The sequence below is a fragment of the Bolinopsis microptera genome, chromosome 3 (assembly GCF_026151205.1).
Source record: "Bolinopsis microptera isolate Bmic1 chromosome 3, MBARI_Bmic_1.0, whole genome shotgun sequence".
Taxonomy (NCBI): domain Eukaryota; kingdom Metazoa; phylum Ctenophora; class Tentaculata; order Lobata; family Bolinopsidae; genus Bolinopsis; species Bolinopsis microptera.
The window spans coordinates 1,081,964-1,102,785 of NC_087074.1; the positions used below are offsets into that span (position 1 = coordinate 1,081,964).

Consider the following 20,822-nt stretch of genomic DNA (forward strand, 5'->3'; position numbering starts at 1 on the left):
CAGAAGTAGCGTGAATAATAGCGGAGTTTTGAGTAGACTTAAAGGCGATAGTGATAGTAAAGATTTACAATCAGAAGTAGCGTGAATCATAGCGGAGTTTTGAGTAGACTTAAAGGCGATAGTGATAGTAAAGATTTACAATCAGAAGTAGCGTGAATCATAGCGGAGTTTTGAGTAGACTTAAAGGCGATAGTGATAGTAAAGATTTACAATCAGAAGTAGCGTGAATCATAGCGGAGTTTTGAGTAGACTTAAAGGCGATAGTGATAGTAAAGATTTACAATCAGAAGTAGCGTGAATCATAGCGGAGTTTTGAGTAGACTTAAAGGCGATAGTGATAGTAAAGATTTACAATCAGAAGTAGCGTGAATCATAGCGGAGTTTTGAGTAGACTTAAAGGCGATAGTGATAGTAAAGATTTACAATCAGAAGTAGCGTGAATCATAGCGGAGTTTTGAGTAGACTTAAAGGCGATAGTGATAGTAAAGATTTACAATCAGAAGTAGCGTGAATCATAGCGGAGTTTTGAGTAGACTTAAAGGCGATAGTGATAGTAAAGATTTACAATCAGAAGTAGCGTGAATCATAGCGGAGTTTTGAGTAGACTTAAAGGCGATAGTAAAGATTCGCATGGTCCTGACTTTCACCAACAGGACGACTTTGCAATAGAAATTACCTGGGGATCTTACTTCCATGCTTCAGTGTTCATAAACGAATGAAGATATGGTGGGATGACAGGCTGACCGCCGCCTATACTAGTAACAAAAGTAACGCTTGGTACTGAAGGTGTCAGTTTAAAATTTGACAATTCTGATTTCATGAACTGCCCAGTGCCTGTTACAGCCGGCGGTGTTTTGGATGGCAGGTGGTAAGGTAGTTGCAGTGCAGGATGGCACATATTGTGCTGCCTACTGGTACAAAAGAGTAAGGAACCAATGCAAGTTAACTGGTCCAAGTATTTCGAGGTTCACAGCAGAAAAAAAAAGAGTCAGGAGAGAGGGGCATGTAGTGATGACTAAGGTTATCTGGTCTAAGTTTTCGATGGTCTATGTTTTTGATGGTCTCTGGTGAAAGTGAAATGTGGTAGTATTAACTGCTCAAATACGTGGAGGATTGACATTGGACACAAGCACTTATTAGACCTATTGTACTAGCTGATCACTATACAGCTAACTATCGCAGGAGCATTTGTTGAAACTGTTCTTACTCTTTTCCGCAAAGTTATTGTCATCCGCAAAGTTATTACCACAGCAAGTTGGTGGAGCTATTGTTGTTTTAACAAGAGAGGTGCTAGTTACTGTGCAGTGTAGTTTACCTTGTTTTTTGTGACGTGTGTATAATATTGCTCCTCTTCTGTCGGATAAATATGTTTAACAAAGTTTTCGCTTGTCTCTCTATTTTTGGGTGAGTTTCATTTCTTATATAAGGCATTTTATTTTTATTGGTATAAATTTGGACAAATTTGGAGATATCATTAACTGATGCAGTTGTGTGAAAACGACGCTTGGTAAATGGTAATACTTAATTAAAAAAATCGAGACAAGGAAAGTATGTTATTCATATTATTATTATATTATTTCAATCAGCATTTAACTTGCTCCAAGTGCACGGCCAAATGCCACGAAATGGTTTAACAAAAATTAAAATGGTTTAACAAAATAGTTTAACGAAATAGTTTAACGAAATAGTTTAACGAAATAGTTTAACAAAAAATTTGATTTATAACAAAATCAGGTATCGCGACATGAGACAACGTTTAACCATGCTAAGCTTCATGTATTAGACAACAATCAAATTTCCGGTAAATTCTCCGACAAGTGTTTCACCAGAATAACCACGAAGCTTTTACTTCTGGATTGAAAATCTTAGCTTGGAGAACGTAAAAACCTTAACTTGCTTTTTCTAAAGAGATAAAATTCTCGAACATTCGAACAACAACCTTATTTAAGCATTAACAGTATTAACAGTACACCTTAATAATATTCAGGCCCTTCACGTGGTGGAGCTGTGACATTAATAGGTGAGACAAGTGTGACACTGAGTGTTGTAACACTCAGAGTGATGTGAGTGATGTGACTGAGTGTTGTGACTGAGTGTTGTGACTGAGTGTTGTGACTGAGTGTTGTGAGTGATGTGAGTGTTGTAATGCGAGTGCCTTATTTGCTGTCATTGTATTGATCCCATTCATTGATAATCACTACCCTTATCATAAACAAAAGGCACTAATATTTTATCAGCTATAGCTGCCAAGATCACTGATCAGGTGTTCCTGCCTCAAATGTTGATCGCTTATAAGCGATCAACAAACAACACGTGCACAGTCCATTAGCAACCAGTCTACAGCTATCAAGTCTAGTGCCTAGTGGTCTACAACAACCTATAACCCTACAGCTATCAAGTGGTCGACAACCAGAGTTGTTCAGGCTTTCAGCAGGACTGTTCTGAATTCCAGTCACCTTTGCGTTTAAGTAAATATGGGACTTCTTGAGACCTTGGCCATAAAAGTGATACCATTAAAAACTGCATTAACGTCTAGGTTCTTTACTTTCACAGATAAATTAACTGTTGATCAGCCAGAGCTCCACAAGATAACATTTAATCTCAGCGTTAATAGCATCAGTAAGATAAGTAGCATAAGTGAGGTACGCTAGAGAATACCGTGGTTCTACTTCTAGATGGTCGCTGGTTAGTGGTTAGGTTAGGCAACTAACCACACCACTAACTGTAGCGACAAACTGGTTAATTTAGAAAAGGCATGTACTGAACAAGTTGGTATAACGAAATTAGTTAATTAATTGATTGCAGCTGTCACCACCACAATCGATCTAGAAAAATCTACGCATCTACAAATTAGTCAATTTATTCTGTGTGAGTTATGTTTGCTGGGAGAAACGCAATTACAGTATTCGATAATATTCATTGGAAATATTTCTTGGATGGGAAAATTCGAAGTTCTTATTCCTATATCATTTAATATTTGCTTTAAAAGTCACATATTCATTGTTCAAGGACTACAACTCCTTTTTATTGGAGACTCTAAACTATAACAGCATCAATTATACCATCATAACGCTATATAATCGATTATATTATGAGATAAATATTTGCGACACAGATTTCAAAGAATGACCAATGGTCATTGACCATGGGGTATGACCCACAAGTACATATGCATCGAGATATGTGTTACTAAAAGTACCTCCATTTAATTAATTACATATTGCTAAATACCATCTTATCTGAATCTGACACATATATTCTCCTTGATCGTCGCTGTTTGACATATAGAGATAACACCTGAATCCTGACTACTGACGAATAAAATATGTTATTAAAACGTCGGAGTAAAACAGTCATGTCAGCCTACACCAACAAAGAAGGAGCTAACTTATTCTGTCATTAAAAGTAAAACAACCTCACAGCGCTTAGTACTTTAGTATTTTGTGAATAAAGCAATCGGAAATTGACCGACCAACACTCACGGGACCCGACCATTGGTCATTTTATATACATATATATAACATATTCGTGCAAATGCGCTTATTAATTTTATCAAAGCGCAAATGCATTTGACCAACACCGTCAGACTCTATCCAATCGTCAGTACGACATCGGAGAGCTTTATAGTTTATAAGGTGTCATCTTAAAGCCAGGTCACTAATTTACCTCTCTCGTTTCAAATATTGAACTTATTAAAAGGAAAGTATATTAAATGGATATTCGATATTATTTAGATATATTGTATAAAATGTTGCCTCAATGTGTTGCAGGATAGATTCGCTAGAATCCTGTTATTTGGAAGGGGTAAATTAAGCAAATTTTAAATTCATTTGATATATTATTTTGATGAAGCTTTTGGTTGGCGCAAAACCTATGACGGATGAACATCGTTCATCGCAAGCAACAATTATGCTGAGATATTAAATTTAGCGTCGCATTTATATAATCAGTTTTCGCCTTAACAATGGCATCCAGGCAGCTAAATAGATTACATCATTTCTGCAGTGCACGTCTCAAACGTATTATTTAATATCTGATCATTCTACTGTGTGGTGCACGTGTGGTGCACGTGTGGTGCACGTGTGGTGCACGTCATTACTATTTAATTATCCCACTCACAATATCTCATAGTACTTGTGTGGTAATGTCAGTACTTTGCGCAATATGCTAAATTTGTAATGTTGAGCCAATATTTGGCTGTATCTGAGTATCAAACTATATGCTCACATTGACCACGCAAAAATCATAGGAAACATTGTCAGCAAATGATTTAAACTTATCACAATTTACATGCAACCAAACAAATCTATCTATTTGGGTGAATAATATGAGATGGGAATATTTTAACCTAGTTTGGTGAGAGCACGAGTACACAGTTCCCACTGCAGTCTATACGCCGGATAACCAACTCAATGTAGAAGCCCTGCTGTCTGATGAAGTAAACACTTTTTGCCCTGGAATTGTTCGAAACAAGGACCGGCAAATTGTATTTTGCACCCTTGCTCATGATCCCAAGGGACTGCCAATTCATTTGCTGCAGCACAGAGCACCTCAGTGCATCCCTCCAGTCATGCCCCCAAACAAACGAGTGTTATTACATCTGCACGGGTGAACACAAGCACTGTTTGGGTAACTAATCCTAGGATTGGTATGATATACTGGTGAGAGCGGCTAATACCGTCTTATTTCTAATATTCTTACGCCTTTCATCTGACGTGTTGTTATGGGGTACGTTACTATTAACAGGGTACAATTCAGATGGGTTCGTGCCTATGTTATTGTCGTCATAATTTTATTAAGATAAGTTAATCAAGGTAACTAAGCAATGGAGCTGACCCGGCCCTTATGTTCATCAGCTAGGGTTTGTTGATGAAAATGGGAAAGATCTCTGATGTATGGGCTCTTTTCATATTAATAAGGTCGATATATTGGCATTTGCTGTGAAAATATAAAAATAGCTTGTGGAAACAATGTCAAATATTATCGCACGTGACGAATGGTGATTGGTGGTATCGCTGCTTTGAATTCTGAAGAATCCTATCATAACAAATATCAAGAGGGAAACTAAGACTCGTTTTCTAGAAACTAGATAGACAACAAATAGAAACGGGAAAAACTCCCCGCTTAATTGTATCTAAAACACTCTTCAATGAAACGTTTCATGTTTCCACACTGTTTCATGTTGTCACATCTACTTTTTCTAGTGTCAAAGTTAAACTGACTAACCGACTTAAGACTTTAGTCCGAGTTACATACATGTTACATGGTAAGGTCTCCTCCTAGTCGTTGGAGTGGCCTGCATCACACACATCGCGTTGGCGGCGTAACATATGTCTCCACTGTACTCGGTTGGTAGCCAAAGCTTCTGTTGTGTCGTTGTCGATGTTTTCAACACCTGTAAACTTAGCAGCATCTTCGAGTACGCAGGACTTCCAGTTCTTACGGGGTCTGCCCCTTGACCTCTTTCCATAATTTGGCTTCCAGTTCAACAGAAACCTCGGTAGTCTAGAGTCTGGCATTCTAACTACATGTCCATACCAACGTAGCCTGGCAGCACTGATGAAAGTCTCAACTGACTTGATGCCAGCCCTCCTAAGAACTTCGTCGTTGGTCACATGAAAGAACCATTTAATCCTAAGGATCCTTCTCAAGGAGGTTTGATGGAAAACCTCAAAGCGTTTCATCTGCTTTTTGGTGGTGTTCCAGACTTCAGCTCCATACAACAAGATGGTGAGGACAGCAGCCCTATAGATCCTGATCTTGGTTGGAGTCTTTATAGTTCTGCTATTCCAAATGTTCCAGAGCTGATGAAAGGCGCCATTAGCCTTCTGGATACGGACATCCAGGTCTCTGTTGATTGTCCCATCCCCACTGATAGTTGCACCCAGGTAGACAAAGTTGCTAACCTGCTCGACGGGTTCACCCTCAACCGACAGCTCAATACAATCATCCTTGATGAAAGGTCGCTGGGAGGCGCACTTGCTTACAGCCATGCATTGGGTCTTCTTTGCATTTATTCTGAGCCCAGCGTAGGAGCTGTAATGAACTAATAGATCAGTTGACTCCTGTAGGCCTTCCCCTGAGTTGTCCATAATAGCCATGTCATCAGCATAATCGGTGTCCAGAATGACCTTTTCCTCGACCGTCTTCATCTCTTTCTGCAGCACTGCGCCTTGACTGATGATCTTGTTGGTCTCCGCCAGAAATGCAGAAAAGTTTAAGCAGAAATTAAAGACAGGAGGTGCTTGAACGTCACCCTGACCTGTGCCTGAGTTAACATCAAACCAGTCTGTCAGCTCCCCATTAACCCTCACGGCACTCATGGTACCCCCAAAAAATGACTGAAATATTCTGACATATTTTTCAGGCAGCCCATAGTGTCTCATACTGCACCAAATAAAGTCCCTTCTGATAGAATCGAACGCTGCCTTGAAATCGACAAAATTAATGTTAAGAGGGATGTTAAACTCAAGACAGTTATGAATAATAGTTCGGAGAGAATAAATCTGATCAATACATTGACGGTTCTGTCTAAATCCGCACTGATTCTCCCTGAGAAGACACTCCATTTATAGTACACGTTTATATTACGTCAATATTTTCTACAATGTAATAGATGAGAACTAATAGACGAGTTTGTTCTAAAATGTGGTAAAGGAGAACTAAAATAGTTTCCCACAGAGTGTTACAGAGTGTGATATACGGAGCATCAGATACCGGTGATCACACCCACGAGCATGTATTCCTAGGAGAGTACGCTACTAACGTTCTGAACATGAAGCCAGCAGAACTCGAGGACATGCTGTACTGGCTGGTTTGTTGCTTTATTTTTTATTAATTCAACTTTTGTAGATCTGGCGAGACTGTCTTTGTTACCACTTTGTTGCTTTAAAAAATAAAATTTCCAGTAAAAAACACAAATTACAGGTTGAACAGAGAATAGACCGCGACAATGATATGAAGATAAACCTAGACGAACTGAAACACTGGATGCAGCATATCTACCACCACGATCTGGATAACAACATCATGCATGCCTTCTTCGAGTGCAACAAAAAGAAGGTATGTGCGTAAATGGAGTCAAACATTTTCGGTTGGGGATCGCTGATGGCTAGCTCATAACGAGTCAACATGACAATATGTGACCCGTGATGGCTAGCTCATCACGAGTCAACATGACAATATGTGACCCATGTGACCCGTGTGAGCCGCAAAAACGTCGATATTCTGTTCTAGGGAAAGCTCATTAATAACGGCCTGGCTGCAAGATTGCGGTGTCCCAATCACGGAATGGCAAAGAAATCAGTCGGAGATGACTGCTGAATCGTGAATACGACTGTTGACTGTGAATTCTTTGAACTAACGAACAATACCCCGTATTTATTAAATATAAGTGCTTAAAGCTTCTAGAACAAAACCACTGAAGCACTCTTCACTCTTTGCTAGAATAAAAACATTGCGCGATCGTGAGGATTAATTCGAGAAAAGATAAACACTACCAAATTTTATTCTATTTTTGTGACGGAGCTCGGTGACACGCGTTCAAGAAGACCTGGATTGAGTACTACCTTATCGGACCTTATTTGGACGGACATTACATGAACGGACATAATTATGAACGGACATTAATATGAACGCTCGAAGGCATTCAAAACCATCAAAAATCCGAATTTTTAAAAAAATTTGACGTTTTTTAATTTCAGCAAATGATTTTTAAATCCATTTTTTATACAGAAAGTAAGAAAAGCAGTCATTGAGCAGTAAAAATTTTAAAATATGTGTACATTATCAGTTTCTAATATCACATATCATCTTCATCAAATGAGTTTTCGTGCATGAAATAGTCCATGTGTGAATTCTAGCTTTTATATGGAAACCTTTTTTTATCAAACTACCCCGGTCCTGCATTTCAGTGTTAACTTTTACAAGCCATTCGGCGTGAAGTGGTTTTATCTTAGACAACTTAAGGTTAACCTTAACATCACGTGGAGCTTTCCCATCACTTATCTGTTTCATTACCTCCCCTGAGTAATATGAGCTATAACAACGTCGGACAATGTCCTTGGCAACACGATTTACAGTAATATCTATAGGCTGGAACAAGTAAAGTTTTCTGTGCCTCCGGCAGACCAAGGAGAACCTTTCCGTCGTTAACTTACGGCACAATAAAGTTCTTAAAGTTGTCATATTCTGGACAAAAAGTTCGGAATGGAAAAATTTTTGAAAAAATTTCAACGGACTTTAACTTGGACGGACATTAATTGAACGGACTTTATTTGAACGGAAATTAAGATGAACGCTAGGGCCTCCAGCGTTCAAGTAATGTCCGTCCAAATAAGGTACGATAAGGTATTAGTTTTTACCAACGTAAGGTTTTGGTCGTTCGGGAACATATTTTCCATTGCACTTTTCAGCACATCCATTTTCAGGCTTATTGATTAAACTGGACATAACATTACGCCAGAATCTTACTACATCTAAGCGAGACGATCTGTTGCCATTTTACTGACACCACGGCATCAACTTTAACACGACTTTCCGCAAAAAAACGGTGTGAGATATACAATTGAACCTGTTTTATCTCGATCAAATTCTTTAACGGCATTTCTATCAGTATGAAGAAATACAAAATTGGCCAAGGAATATCGGCCCAAATTTAAACCCCAAGTAGTACCAAAATTGCGAAATATATAATTAGAGTATTCTCTTGACACCATTTTAGAGTTTGACGGGTTCCTGCTAATGTGTGAAATTACTAGGGAATACTAGGAATGCTGCAAGGTTTACAGGTTTACAGGTTTACAACAAATAGATCTATACAATAGTCAATACGCCTTTTACGCAATAAATCAAAACGAAGAGTATTCTTGAAATTTATGCGGAGGTAGTTACTAGTTACTAGTTACTAGTTAGTAACTTGGTTTATAGTTACTAGTTACTAGTTACTAATCAAGTTGCTAGACTAAAATTCTACCTTAGAATAGACCAACGCTGTTGGATTATATTTTATACTTAAACATCCATTGAAAGTGGCTGTGTTGCCCGTTATATTCTATTTGTTTTAACCTGAAAATCTCGCCATCCCTGTTCTGGAATCCCAGCCCCGGGTTAAGTCCCTACACTTTACTCCAGTCCCTCTTCTGTTCCCAGTCCTGATCGACCCTTGGTTTTTAAGTTGAAACAAGCCGTGAAAACGAAGTGTGAAGTGGCACTATTACATACATTTAGGTCAATAAAATGAATTGGTTACAGCTTATATCGGGAGAAACTTTAAACAATCGGCTCGACAATTATGCTAAACTTATGTTGCAAATAAGTGAGTGACTGAGTGAAGACATCCCCTGCATTTGATAAAATGGTAATATGATTTCTCTTTCTCCACCACCGCCATAATGTGATAACTACGAAGTAGCCATTAATCTATCAAGCACGTGAACATGCATATATATTTGATTGGAAACTGTTCAACCTCACTTCCGACTTGGGTAAATCAGTGGTAGCAACTTATCAAGTGTGGTACAGTACGGGAGAGTACGGGTCCAGTACTCCAGTAATCTGACAAGTTTATGTGATACGAGCTCGAGCGTGCCCCAGTATATGAGAATAACATGGAGCAATATTATCTCCTCCTACAAAGATATTATTACTCAGCTCCGGCCCTGGCTCCGTAATGAATTGACATGTTCGGGGGGCTGGTGAGATAAAGGCAATTTATCTTATCAGATATAGGCATAGCCTATAATATAGAGTTGGAAGGCCGATGATCCTGCGAAGGATCATCGGCAGTCATCTTCGATTCAGAATATATGGTTTACATTTTTCGCTATCCAATGATATAGCTCCATATATATATAATAGCGACATTCTGCTGATCTTGATCAATTACGAATGGTTGGCAGTCTCCTGACAAGATCCCATGCGATGTACAAGGACTCGCGGATGACCTTGCTCTCTTAGCCACGTTGGAGGACCGGCCACAAGTGGTAACAAAGACTTTGATCATCTGAGAGAGATGACACAGAAAAGTCTTGGAGTCATTATGAATTGGTGCGCTGATAACGGGCTGAGGCTGAGGTCACTAAAGACACTTTCCGTAATTTTCACATGGAGGAGGAAATGGGAATTCTCAGAACCTCTAACTGTGAAGTGTGAACGAAATAGAAAAAGAGATGAAAAGTTCCACTAAGACGATCGTGATTAATCAAAAAATGACAAATGTCCTGATAATTAAAGGGATAATCTTTGAGCTAAACTGGGCTGGGTGGGCTCCTGTTAAAATGAAGTCAGTTTATCGTTGAAATACCGCTTTCAGTATAATTAATAAACAGGCCCGGGACTCTACGGCTTGAGACTCTAATAAACACGAACACCGAGCAGACATTTAAACTATATGTCAACTAATTTGCACCTGAGATCTTATAAAACCATGAAAATGTCAGGTATAGTAAGTGGAACGTACCACTAAAATGTATTTCACGACAGTTGATAACCCTTTCCTTGCAGGACCACGACATAACCTTTAAGGAGTACAGATCTTGTTTAGCTAGAAAACCGGGCACTGCCACTCCTACTGAGAAAACTGAAAACAGACTGGTAGCCAGATGGAGACAGGCTGACCAAGACGGAGATAGTAGACTATCATTGTAAGTATTTTTAAACTGTGTACCAAGACGGAGATAGTAGACTATCATTGTAAGTATTTTTAATACTGTGTACCAAGACGGAGATAGTAGACTATCATTGTAAGTATTTTTAATACTGTGTACCAAGACGGAGATAGTGGACTATCATTGTAAGTATTTGTAATACTGTGTACCAAGACGGAGATAGTAGACTATCATTGTAAGTATTTTTAATACTGTGTACCAAGACGGAGATAGTATACTATCCTAAGATGGTAAGTTCGTACGGTACGTACCTTAAAATTAGCTGTACGGTACGTACTTAATAAAGTAGGCTGAAAGGTTGAATCCAGTTGATAGCAATGGAAACAAAATCTAGACGCGCGGTACGTGCGACAGAGAAGGGGTTAAACCCTACACTGATGCGGAATTCGAACCTATGAAGCTTATTAATCCGTCAATATACTGGAAATATTTTGGAGGAGAACTTTTTCTGCTTAAACAGTTGGCCCAAATAGTATTCAGTGTTTTAAGTTCTTCGTCAATTTGTGAGACCAATTTTAGAGATTACGAGTATATTATGGACAAGCGTAGATTAAGGTTGCGACCTGAGCTAGCTGAAAAGCTGGTGTTCGTATACTGCAACAAAAGGATGAAGCTTTGAGTTTAACGATAATTACAAGTAGTAGTAGTGTAGTACCGGTTAAGAGCGATCCGGTACACACATTTTCCTCTTAAATCTTTTATTGTTTTAACCACTGTGTTAATTTTCGACTTCTATCTCAAAAATTATGATGATAATACTAATCAAAAATTGCAAGTAATTCACTGAAGTTGATTCTAAAAATTTGAAAAAAAATTGTACCTTACAGTGCCTGTACGGTACGTACCTTTAAAAGTAGCTGTACCGTACGTACTTAAAGCCCTGTACCGTACGTACTTGCCATCTAAGATACTATCATTGTAAGTATTTTTAATACTGTGTACCAAGACGGAGATAGTGGACTATCATTGTAAGTATTTTTAATACTGTGTACCGAGACGGAGATAGTGGACTATCATTGTAAGTATTTGTAATACTGTGTACCAAGACGGAGATAGTAGACTATCATTGTAAGTATTTGTAATACTGTGTACCAAGACGGAGATAGTGGACTATCATTGTAAGTATTTTTAATACTGTGTACCAAGACGGAGATAGTAGACTATCATTGTAAGTCTTTTTAATACTCTGTACCATTTTGTCTCTTTAAAAATGTTAAGTGCTTCCATGAGTCTGAGAGAACTATTCGATAAAACCCCAAAAGATACTACACTAAAGAAAATCATGAAGCAAAAACCAAAGCTTTAGCGAGGGATTCTATTTAAGATTTTGTGGTCTTTAGTCTTAAGAAATGCTATGAGATTAAATACTATAAGATTAATATGATGTTTAAGAAACTACACCGAAGAAGGCACTACTCATTTGTTTTTTAGGAACGAGTTTGGGCCGTTCTACGCACCTGACGAGATGCATCATCAGCACATGCATGGCCTGCTGGTTGATGAGTACATTGACGACAGAGACGCTGATGGGGACTACTTCCTGTCATTCGAGGAGTACATCTGTGAGTACTCACTACAATACTAGAGTAGCACTCCTATCTGTGAGTACTCACTACAATACTAGAGTAGCACTCCTATCTGTGAGTACTCACTACAATACTAGAGTATTATATGAGGGATATACTACTTACTAGCACTTTAGTAGCACTCCAATCTGTGTAGTAGTGCTTTTAAAACTTATGCAATTGTTGAACTATATCGTGTAAAATTATGGATGTTATCCTGGGTGGAGTGCTGAATGAGATATAAGAAAGGTACCTCCGATCATTAACAAATTAATATTTCTCAGCTCAAAGTGTTGAGTTGAAGGATCTAAACACAGGAGACGACTGGGAGCTAGGTTTAAATGAGCGCTTTTCTAAAATCGACGAAAATAAGGTACAACAAACGACAACGAAATTCATGTGACTGTGACCTATTTGCTATTTTTTATCTGTTATGATTCTGCCTAGGCAGATCGACCTAGGCAGGTAGGTAGGATGATTCTGCCATGAAGTGCAGCACGGAATAGAATGGCTCTGACCAGCGGCGGGTTCCTTTAGAAGTAGAAGATATTAATGAAAGGAAAGAACCACTATGGGACCTTGATCTGTATACACAATGGTACCAGACATGAAACCATAAAATAATGATCCCAGCGAAACCATGATTATTATTGAACTGTTATTATTATTGAACACGGCCCCGATATTTGATTCTCCTTGCGCTTCATAATTATAAGAACACGGCATGATCCACACCTGTGGTGGTGAGAGTTCATATCACGGGGGTCGTGGATAATGATATTTAGAGCAGCGAGATTAATGGTGGTATCAGGGCAGATTATTTCAAACTATCCCTTTCATAATATTTGATTGCCTGGCTGAAGGATATGTTTATTGTTGACGACAGCTGCAGCTGTCCATGTCCTACTGTCATGTATAGTTCTCCTGACAGAAAATGTACCACAAAAAGAGTTAGTTACTAATGTCACTAACATGAGCACAACTATGGATAATAATTCCTGGGACGGCACATAAACTACTAGTAAGGGGAAAAGTGGTCGATTTAAGGGTTCCGTTGGATTTGAATGTTCACAAGGATTTCTCAACGGAATATGGTAGTTAGGACCCCTACGAACATAATTAGACTTGTTGCCAATTTTTTATCTCAACAGAAACACCACTTTTACCACTTTTTACCACCTTTGTACCACTTTTCTGGTTTGCCAAATATCTTTAGTTGTGAACGTCGTAGAAGGCTGAAAATTAACCTAGAATGTTTATCTTATCAAGGAGTAAAACTTTTGTATCAAAAAATTTTTACATTGGACAATCAGCTAATTGGATAATTACCAATTAGTTAATCACCAAAAAAAGTGAAAATTTTTTATTGGCTCAAAATGATTGAAATCGTTTGAAACACGGAGAAATGTAGTTTTTAGAAAAACTTCAAAAATTTTTCACTTAAAATTTTTTTTCGAGACTTCAAAAAAAAAAGTTTGAAAATTTGAAAATATTTTTTCCGCCAAAAGTGATCGAATTGCATGAAACGTGGATAAAAATGCCTTGCAGAAAAATTTCGAAGATTTTTAGACTGAGGAATACTAAAATCATCAATATTTGAAGTTGGAGTTCAGTAAATCTCGACATATTTTAGTAATTAGGAATAGCTTAGCGGAAAGGGCTGGACCTGAAAAAGGTTAACCACACAATATTAGAGTTTTGTAACTAATTACAATACAGCTTTATCAAATTCCACATAAAGAAACAGCACAAAAGGACCATTTAAGATCGAACCGATTTTACCTGCTGTACTATCATTTTATTGATTTCAATGATCAAAACCTCTGTCAATCTTGCCAATCTATACCGGGTATCTGAATGTACCGGACCTCTTATTTACCTCTATAATTAGACCCAGTTGTGCAAGAAATGCGATTTCTCACAGGGGTTTCTTTAAACTGTGCACTTTTTATCACTCTCGCAACTCGCAAGAGGCCTGGTATTATAGGAAGCGAGGTAAATATACCTTCCATCATCCATTGTGGCTTTTTTGTATTGTGAATGCGCATGCCGCTTCGTTTGCTATGCCATATACCTCGAATAACCCCCATATGTCATTGCCAGGGTCGGGATAGAGCTGGAGATAGCATTGAAAAGTTGCTAGAAATAGCTAGATTTAGAGTAAACTGGTGGTAGCTGGGTGGTGCTAGCATGGATGTAGCAGAACGTAGCTACACGGGGTTTCATTGGAGTTGGTTATTTTAATGGCCAAAGAGTGCCGGAACTAAAGTTACTTAAGATTGCAGTTTAGGGGCAGTGTAAACCACGGTGTAGTCAGGGACACAGAGCTACAGTGCAGGAGTACTGCAATAGAACAGTGCAAGTGATACAGTCTGCAACAGTAAAACGCCGACGAAGCTAGACTTAGAGTGAACTGATGGAAGCTGGGTGGTGCTAAAATGGAGGTAGCAGAACGTACTACATGATGAAAACAGGAAAACTAAGGCTGGTTGAGACCTAAAAAGATGTGAATCTGTCCTGATAGATCCAGTGAAGAGCGAGTAGCGAAGAGTTTGATCACTAACCTAAAGCTCTAAAGAAGAAGAGGGCTAAAGAGACTCACTTTGATCAATAAATCCGGTACGGCAAGGTCTGTAGCCTTGATAAGAAGATACCATGAAGTAATTCATGCAGAAAAGTCGATTTATATAAAGGGTTTCGTTGGATCTAAAAAGGGTGGGTCAGTCTCTCTGTTTTCATAAGATTCTGATGAAATGCTGTTAAGCTCAGGACGGTGATCTTAATAGGTCGGATAGCTGTATCTGGTTGCTTCCAGCCCACCCTTGTCGCTTGAAAATAAGTTCTCACCCCACCTCTTCCAAAAATACAGTTACCAGAGCAGGAAACTCTTCTTCCTCCTCTTCTTTCAACACAAACACAATCAGGTTCCAGCTACTCTCCTCCTCTGCAGCCACAATCTTATCTCCTTCTTCGGAGTTTTACTGTTGCAGACTGTATCACTTGCACTGTTCTTTTGCAGTACTCCTGCACTGTAGCTCTGTGTCCCTGACTACACCGTGGTTTACACTGCCCCTAAACTGCAATCTTAAGTAACTTTAGTTCCGGCACTCTTTGGCCATTAAAATAACCAACTCCAATGAAACCCCGTGTAGCTACGTTCTGCTACATCCATGCTAGCACCACCCAGCTACCACCAGTTTACTCTAAATCTAGCTATTTCTAGCAACTTTTCAATGCTATCTCCAGCTCTATCCCGACCCTGGCAATGACATATGGGGGTTATTCGAGGTATATGGCATAGCAAACGAAGCGGCATGCGCATTCACAATACAAAAAAGCCACAATGGATGATGGAAGGTATATTTACCTCGCTTCCTATAATACCAGGCCTCTTGCGAGTTGCGAGAGTGATAAAAAGTGCACAGTTTAAAGAAACCCCTGTGAGAAATCGCATTTCTTGCACAACTGGGTCTAATTATAGAGGTAAATAAGAGGTCCGGTACATTCAGATACCCGGTATAGATTGGCAAGATTGACAGAGGTTTTGATCATTGAAATCAATAAAATGATAGTACAGCAGGTAAAATCGGTTCGATCTTAAATGGTCCTTTTGTGCTGTTTCTTTATGTGGAATTTGATAAAGCTGTATTGTAATTAGTTATGAAACTCTAATATTGTGTGGTTAACCTTTTTCAGGTCCAGCCCTTTCCGCTAAGCTATTCCTAATTACTAAAATATGTCGAGATTTACTGAACTCCAACTTCAAATATTGATGATTTTAGTATTCCCCAATCTAAAAATCTTCGAAGTTTTTCTGCAAAGCATTTTTATCCACGTTTCATGCAATTCGATCACTTTTGGCGGAAAAAAAATATTTTCAAATTTTCAAACTTTTTTTTCAAGTCTCGAAAAAAAATTTTAAGTGAAAAATTTTTGAAGTTTTTCTAAAAACTACATTTCTCCGTGTTTCAAACGATTTCAATCATTTTAAGCCAATAAAAATTTTTCACTTTTTTTGGTGATTAACTAATTGGTAATTATCCAATTAGCTGATTGTCCGATGTAAAAACTTTTGATACAAAAGTTTTACTCCTTGATAAGATAAACATTCTAGGTTAATTTGCAGCCTTCTATGATGTTCACAACTAAAGATATTTGGCAAACCAGAAAGGTGGTACAAAGGTGGTAAAAAGTGGTAAAAGTGGTGTTTCCGTTGAGATACAAAATTGGCAACAAGTCTAATTATGTTCGTAGGGGTCCTAACTACCATATTCCGTTGAGAAATCCTTGTGAACATTCGAATCCAACGGAATGCCACTTTTCCCCTTACTATACAATGATAAGTAGTATAACAGTTATTTAAGTTGTAACTTTATTTCAGGACAGCAAGCTGTCTCACCCGGAAGTAGAGAACTACCTGTTCCCACCACATTACGATTACGATCCTGCTCACGAGGAAGCTGTACATATCATGAGTGAGAACATTATCTGTTAACATTAATGCTGATGTTGACAACTCTACTATATTGTGTAGTATGACCATAACTGGCTATATTTTAATCCATCAACGCTCAATGGACATGTACTTCCTGATCAATTCAGCTCAAAATAAGACAACTAATACCTTAAAATCCACAGAGGAGACAGACGACGACAAAGATAACAAGATCTCCCACTACGAGATGATGAAACACCTGCGAGTATTCGTGGGGAGCCAAGTTTTACAGCAAGGCAAACTCCTGCTGAGGTCTAGAGATGAGCTGTGATAGTACTAACTGTGATCAAGTGATATTATGGGTATTGATAGCTAGTGCTATGTTTTATATGGAAATCTGGTCACTTTAATCTTATTATACTGAAGCGCGGACCGTATCCTCCAGTTATGTTATTTACTGTATTGTTCCCCGTGGCCCTCCTACCCTGGTGCACACTAATTTCTTCTTGAAACGACCTATTTTATGGACCATAGCATAGGTCGTTCCAACAGGAAATTGGTGTGCGGCACGACTAATCAGTGCCACAACTAATCTTGAGAGGAGTCCAATATAAACCTGGCTACAGTTCTTATCAGGGCGTGTCTCTTTTTGATATCGCCCAAAATGGGATAATCGTTTAACTCCATATAAAACGGCTAGAATAACATTAGAAATATTTTCGGTTATCAATTTTCATTGAAGTGTCAGGTACTAACCATGCCAAATTTATACATTTCCGAGCTTTTTGCTTTTGTTATAGTTATTTTTAATCAAAGTATAAGACTAAGACGGGCTTTAATGTTTCAAATTATTTGATGAAGTTACAGATTTACGTTATTGTTTCTCGTTTCTCCTCTTATATAGTTGGTCTCATGCAGTTATGATGTGCCATGTTATGTATTATCGATTATAAATACCATTACCAAAACATAACAAATCTGGAATGTGGAAATTGGAATCGTGCTTTTTATTTTGCCGTGCAATAGATTTGTAGTGTTGTAATTAGTTTAAAACATATATTACTTATAATTGTAAACCACAGAACGAGGAACTGGAGACGGACTTGCATGATGACATGAACTTTACAAGAAGGAACATACACTGGGGAACAATAGCGTTATATTAAGTCACTTTACAAGAGGACAATGACGTTGCTAGGTAACTAGTATCTAGTAGTACTACTTATCTAACAATGAAGGAAATGTGTTCAGTGTTGTGTTCATTCAGTAGTTATTTATTATTATTATTGTGTTAAATTTTAATTAGCTTTAACGTGAAAGAAGCAAGTTCAGCGAAAAAAAATAGTCAAATTATGCCTGGTTAATTAGAATATAATTAAAATATCGAAAAATGACTCGAAATCAATTTGAGGAGGCGTAATATGAACTTTAAAATCAGAGTAAAGATCAGAGGGGTTAAGAGATATGTTTCTGTTTGGAGACCAAAACAGGCAAGAACAAAATTATGAGCTGAGAACGCCAGGGGCATAAACATGACTGATGACATATAATATGTTTTCCATTACCCACGAGTATATTACAATGCTGGCAAGCATGACCGTGCCTTTTATACATTCTATACTAATACTATTATATCCCCTTTACTGTTTGTTCGGTCATTAAGTCTTATTGGTAGTCGTTCAGCAGGTTTATTTTTAGTTCATTATAATTCGATTTCAAAGATGACAGGAATAAGAAATAGTTATGTGGAGGTTTTTAAGAAATTTGCGCAAAATACTCGCCAGCACTGTTAGTGACTAGTTTTAATCTTATACAAAATTTGGTTAAAAAACCCCAAAATCGCCATATATATTCAGGCACATTATGATTCATAAGTCTTATATAAATGTGGTCATTGCCACTATTTTCAATATTTTGAAAAGTTATTAAGTTTCTGTGACCTTTCGTACTGGGCCGCGCTTTGTCATACGTTGTATGACCCGCCGCGCACGAAGTGCGCGGCTCCCCCTGTATCGTCAGGACGATAAAGTGAAACGATATAGTGAAACGACCGTGGGGGTCGCAACGTGATACAAGCCGCGCTCAGCCTGTCATTCCGCCGAATCTCTATTCGGCGAATATGATTATGAACATAAATATAATAGCCTGAGGTCCCCAGGTAACGACCTTCCTACAATCCTAATTTTGGGCCGCAATGAACAAACAAAAAAACAGTTTTTTATGAATATCTTTAAAATTGGGCACTTCAGACCTTATCAACCTTAATAATCTCAAGAAATCCGTGTGTGTGTGTGTGTGTGTGTGTGTGTGTGTGTGTGTGTGTGTGTGTGTGTGTGTGTGTGTGTGTGTGTGTGTGTGTGTGTATGTTTGAAATTTCTGAACGGTTATACAAAAAAAACGGTAAGAGTTACGGGACTGGTTTTTTTCGGTATAGTGCCGACAAAACTCTGACGAAGCCAATAAGCAAATTTTATAAAAATCGGCCGGTGATAAGTGGTTTAATTGATGGTTTTGTTCCACAAATGTTACATAAAATGGCTTGAGCAGAACGGCAAGAGTTACGGGGCTAGCTCTCTCTCGCTCTCTCTCTCGCTCTCTCTCTCTCTCTCTCTCTCTCTCTCTCTCTCTCTCTCTCTCTCTCTCTCTCTCTCTCTCTCTCTCTCTCTCTCTCTCTCTCTCTCTCTCTCTCTCTCTCTCTCTCTCTCTCTCTCTCTCTCTCTCTCTCTCTCTCTCTATCTCTCTCTCTCTATCTCTCTCTCTCTATCTCTCTCTCTCTCTCTCTCTCTCTCTCTCTCTCTGCATAATATTATGTAGCGTATATATTACATGCATGGCGTATATATTACATGGTCATGTAATACTATAAACTTATTACTTTATTAGGGGAGGGAGAGCTCAAACGGTCTGTTTGGACTGTAGAGAGACTAGAGAGTTCATACTTTCATACGACAATGTAATGCATGTTCACAAATATGATAGGCGGGTGTGGTGCATGGTGTTATAAGGGTTAATTTCTATTGATTATTGTTTAAGATACTATCTTTTAAGGATACTATTGGATACGTGAGGGCACTCCGAATAGAATTGCTCGCCTAATCCGGGTTTTGACTCAGCTGGTAATTACTCCTACCCTTTTTAACTGCGGCAACTGTGTGGTCAAAAATTTCCCCCTCGGCTGATAACGTAATATGTGAACGTGACCCCTAATATTGAGTTGCTCGGACATTGAAGCCGCTCCCTGATATAATATAACTAGAAACCCGCTAGTCGAAAGCTTTGTTCGAGGAAATTTTAAAAATCAGTTATGTTTTAATTTCTCTTCATCATATAGCTCTGTTATACTGTAGACATAATGGAATTTATCTAACAATGGCGACAGCGTTGTTAGTATTCGGATTCCCAAAACGATACTTTTTACCGCATCAAAAAATACCAGTCACAACCAAAGTTATGAATATAAGTCATAGCGTGAGCGTAAATGTGAGCTAGTTTTGAAATTATGACGTAGCATACAGCATAACAACGCGCGTAGTTAAGATGTTATTGCTCGCGCACGTGCATTTTAACGTTGCTACGCAACAGCGCAGTAAACCTTTGCTAAAATAACGACATTATTCTAACGGTTATTTTACCTCACTTCCGACGTTAATTATAAAAAATCTAAAGCCTAAATCAAAATTCTAAGAATGCTATAGCCTATTCCTATCCTTTTTCTACAACCCTGCTAAAAATGGCGAGGTTTCAACTCCATTTGCGAGCTGGGTTTGGCATCACCAGAGGGTCATTTTGAGGTCGATTTTCGGTGTTTTTTCTTCTATGTCCCCGTTGCCGGGGAAATTTCGTCAAGTTTAAAATATAATATAGATATAAGTCGGAGTAAAGCAAAAAATTAATTTCACTAGGAGGAAGATTTTTCACATGTCTGCACTTAGAAATTCAATAACTTGTAAAATAGTCAAATAAATCATCATGATTATTATAGTATTAATTGTATGTTAAACTGCGACCTAGTTTTATGGTCAGACATCCTTTTGTGAATATAATTGTGTTATCGAAGTAGGCTTTAGAATTACAGAGCTCATGACTAATTGAGTTAGACTTAGAAGCTAGTTTGATAAATCACCGTGATTATAGCACGATTATATTAAATACTAT

General features: G+C 38.2%; 1 protein-coding gene across 1 annotated transcript; it reads left to right on the forward strand.

Annotated features, from left to right (window-relative positions):
• The first annotated feature begins 1,278 nt into the window (after positions 1-1,278).
• On the forward strand, positions 1,279-18,001 carry LOC134812783 (reticulocalbin-1-like). The gene is made up of 8 exons (XM_063820350.1): positions 1,279-1,404; positions 6,682-6,814; positions 6,928-7,062; positions 10,504-10,643; positions 12,099-12,229; positions 12,517-12,605; positions 16,614-16,707; positions 16,871-18,001. The coding sequence occupies exons 1-8, from the start codon at positions 1,367-1,369 to the stop codon at positions 16,996-16,998; spliced, it is 888 nt and encodes a 295-aa protein (XP_063676420.1). The 5' UTR covers positions 1,279-1,366; the 3' UTR covers positions 16,999-18,001.
• The last annotated feature ends 2,821 nt before the right edge of the window (positions 18,002-20,822 follow it).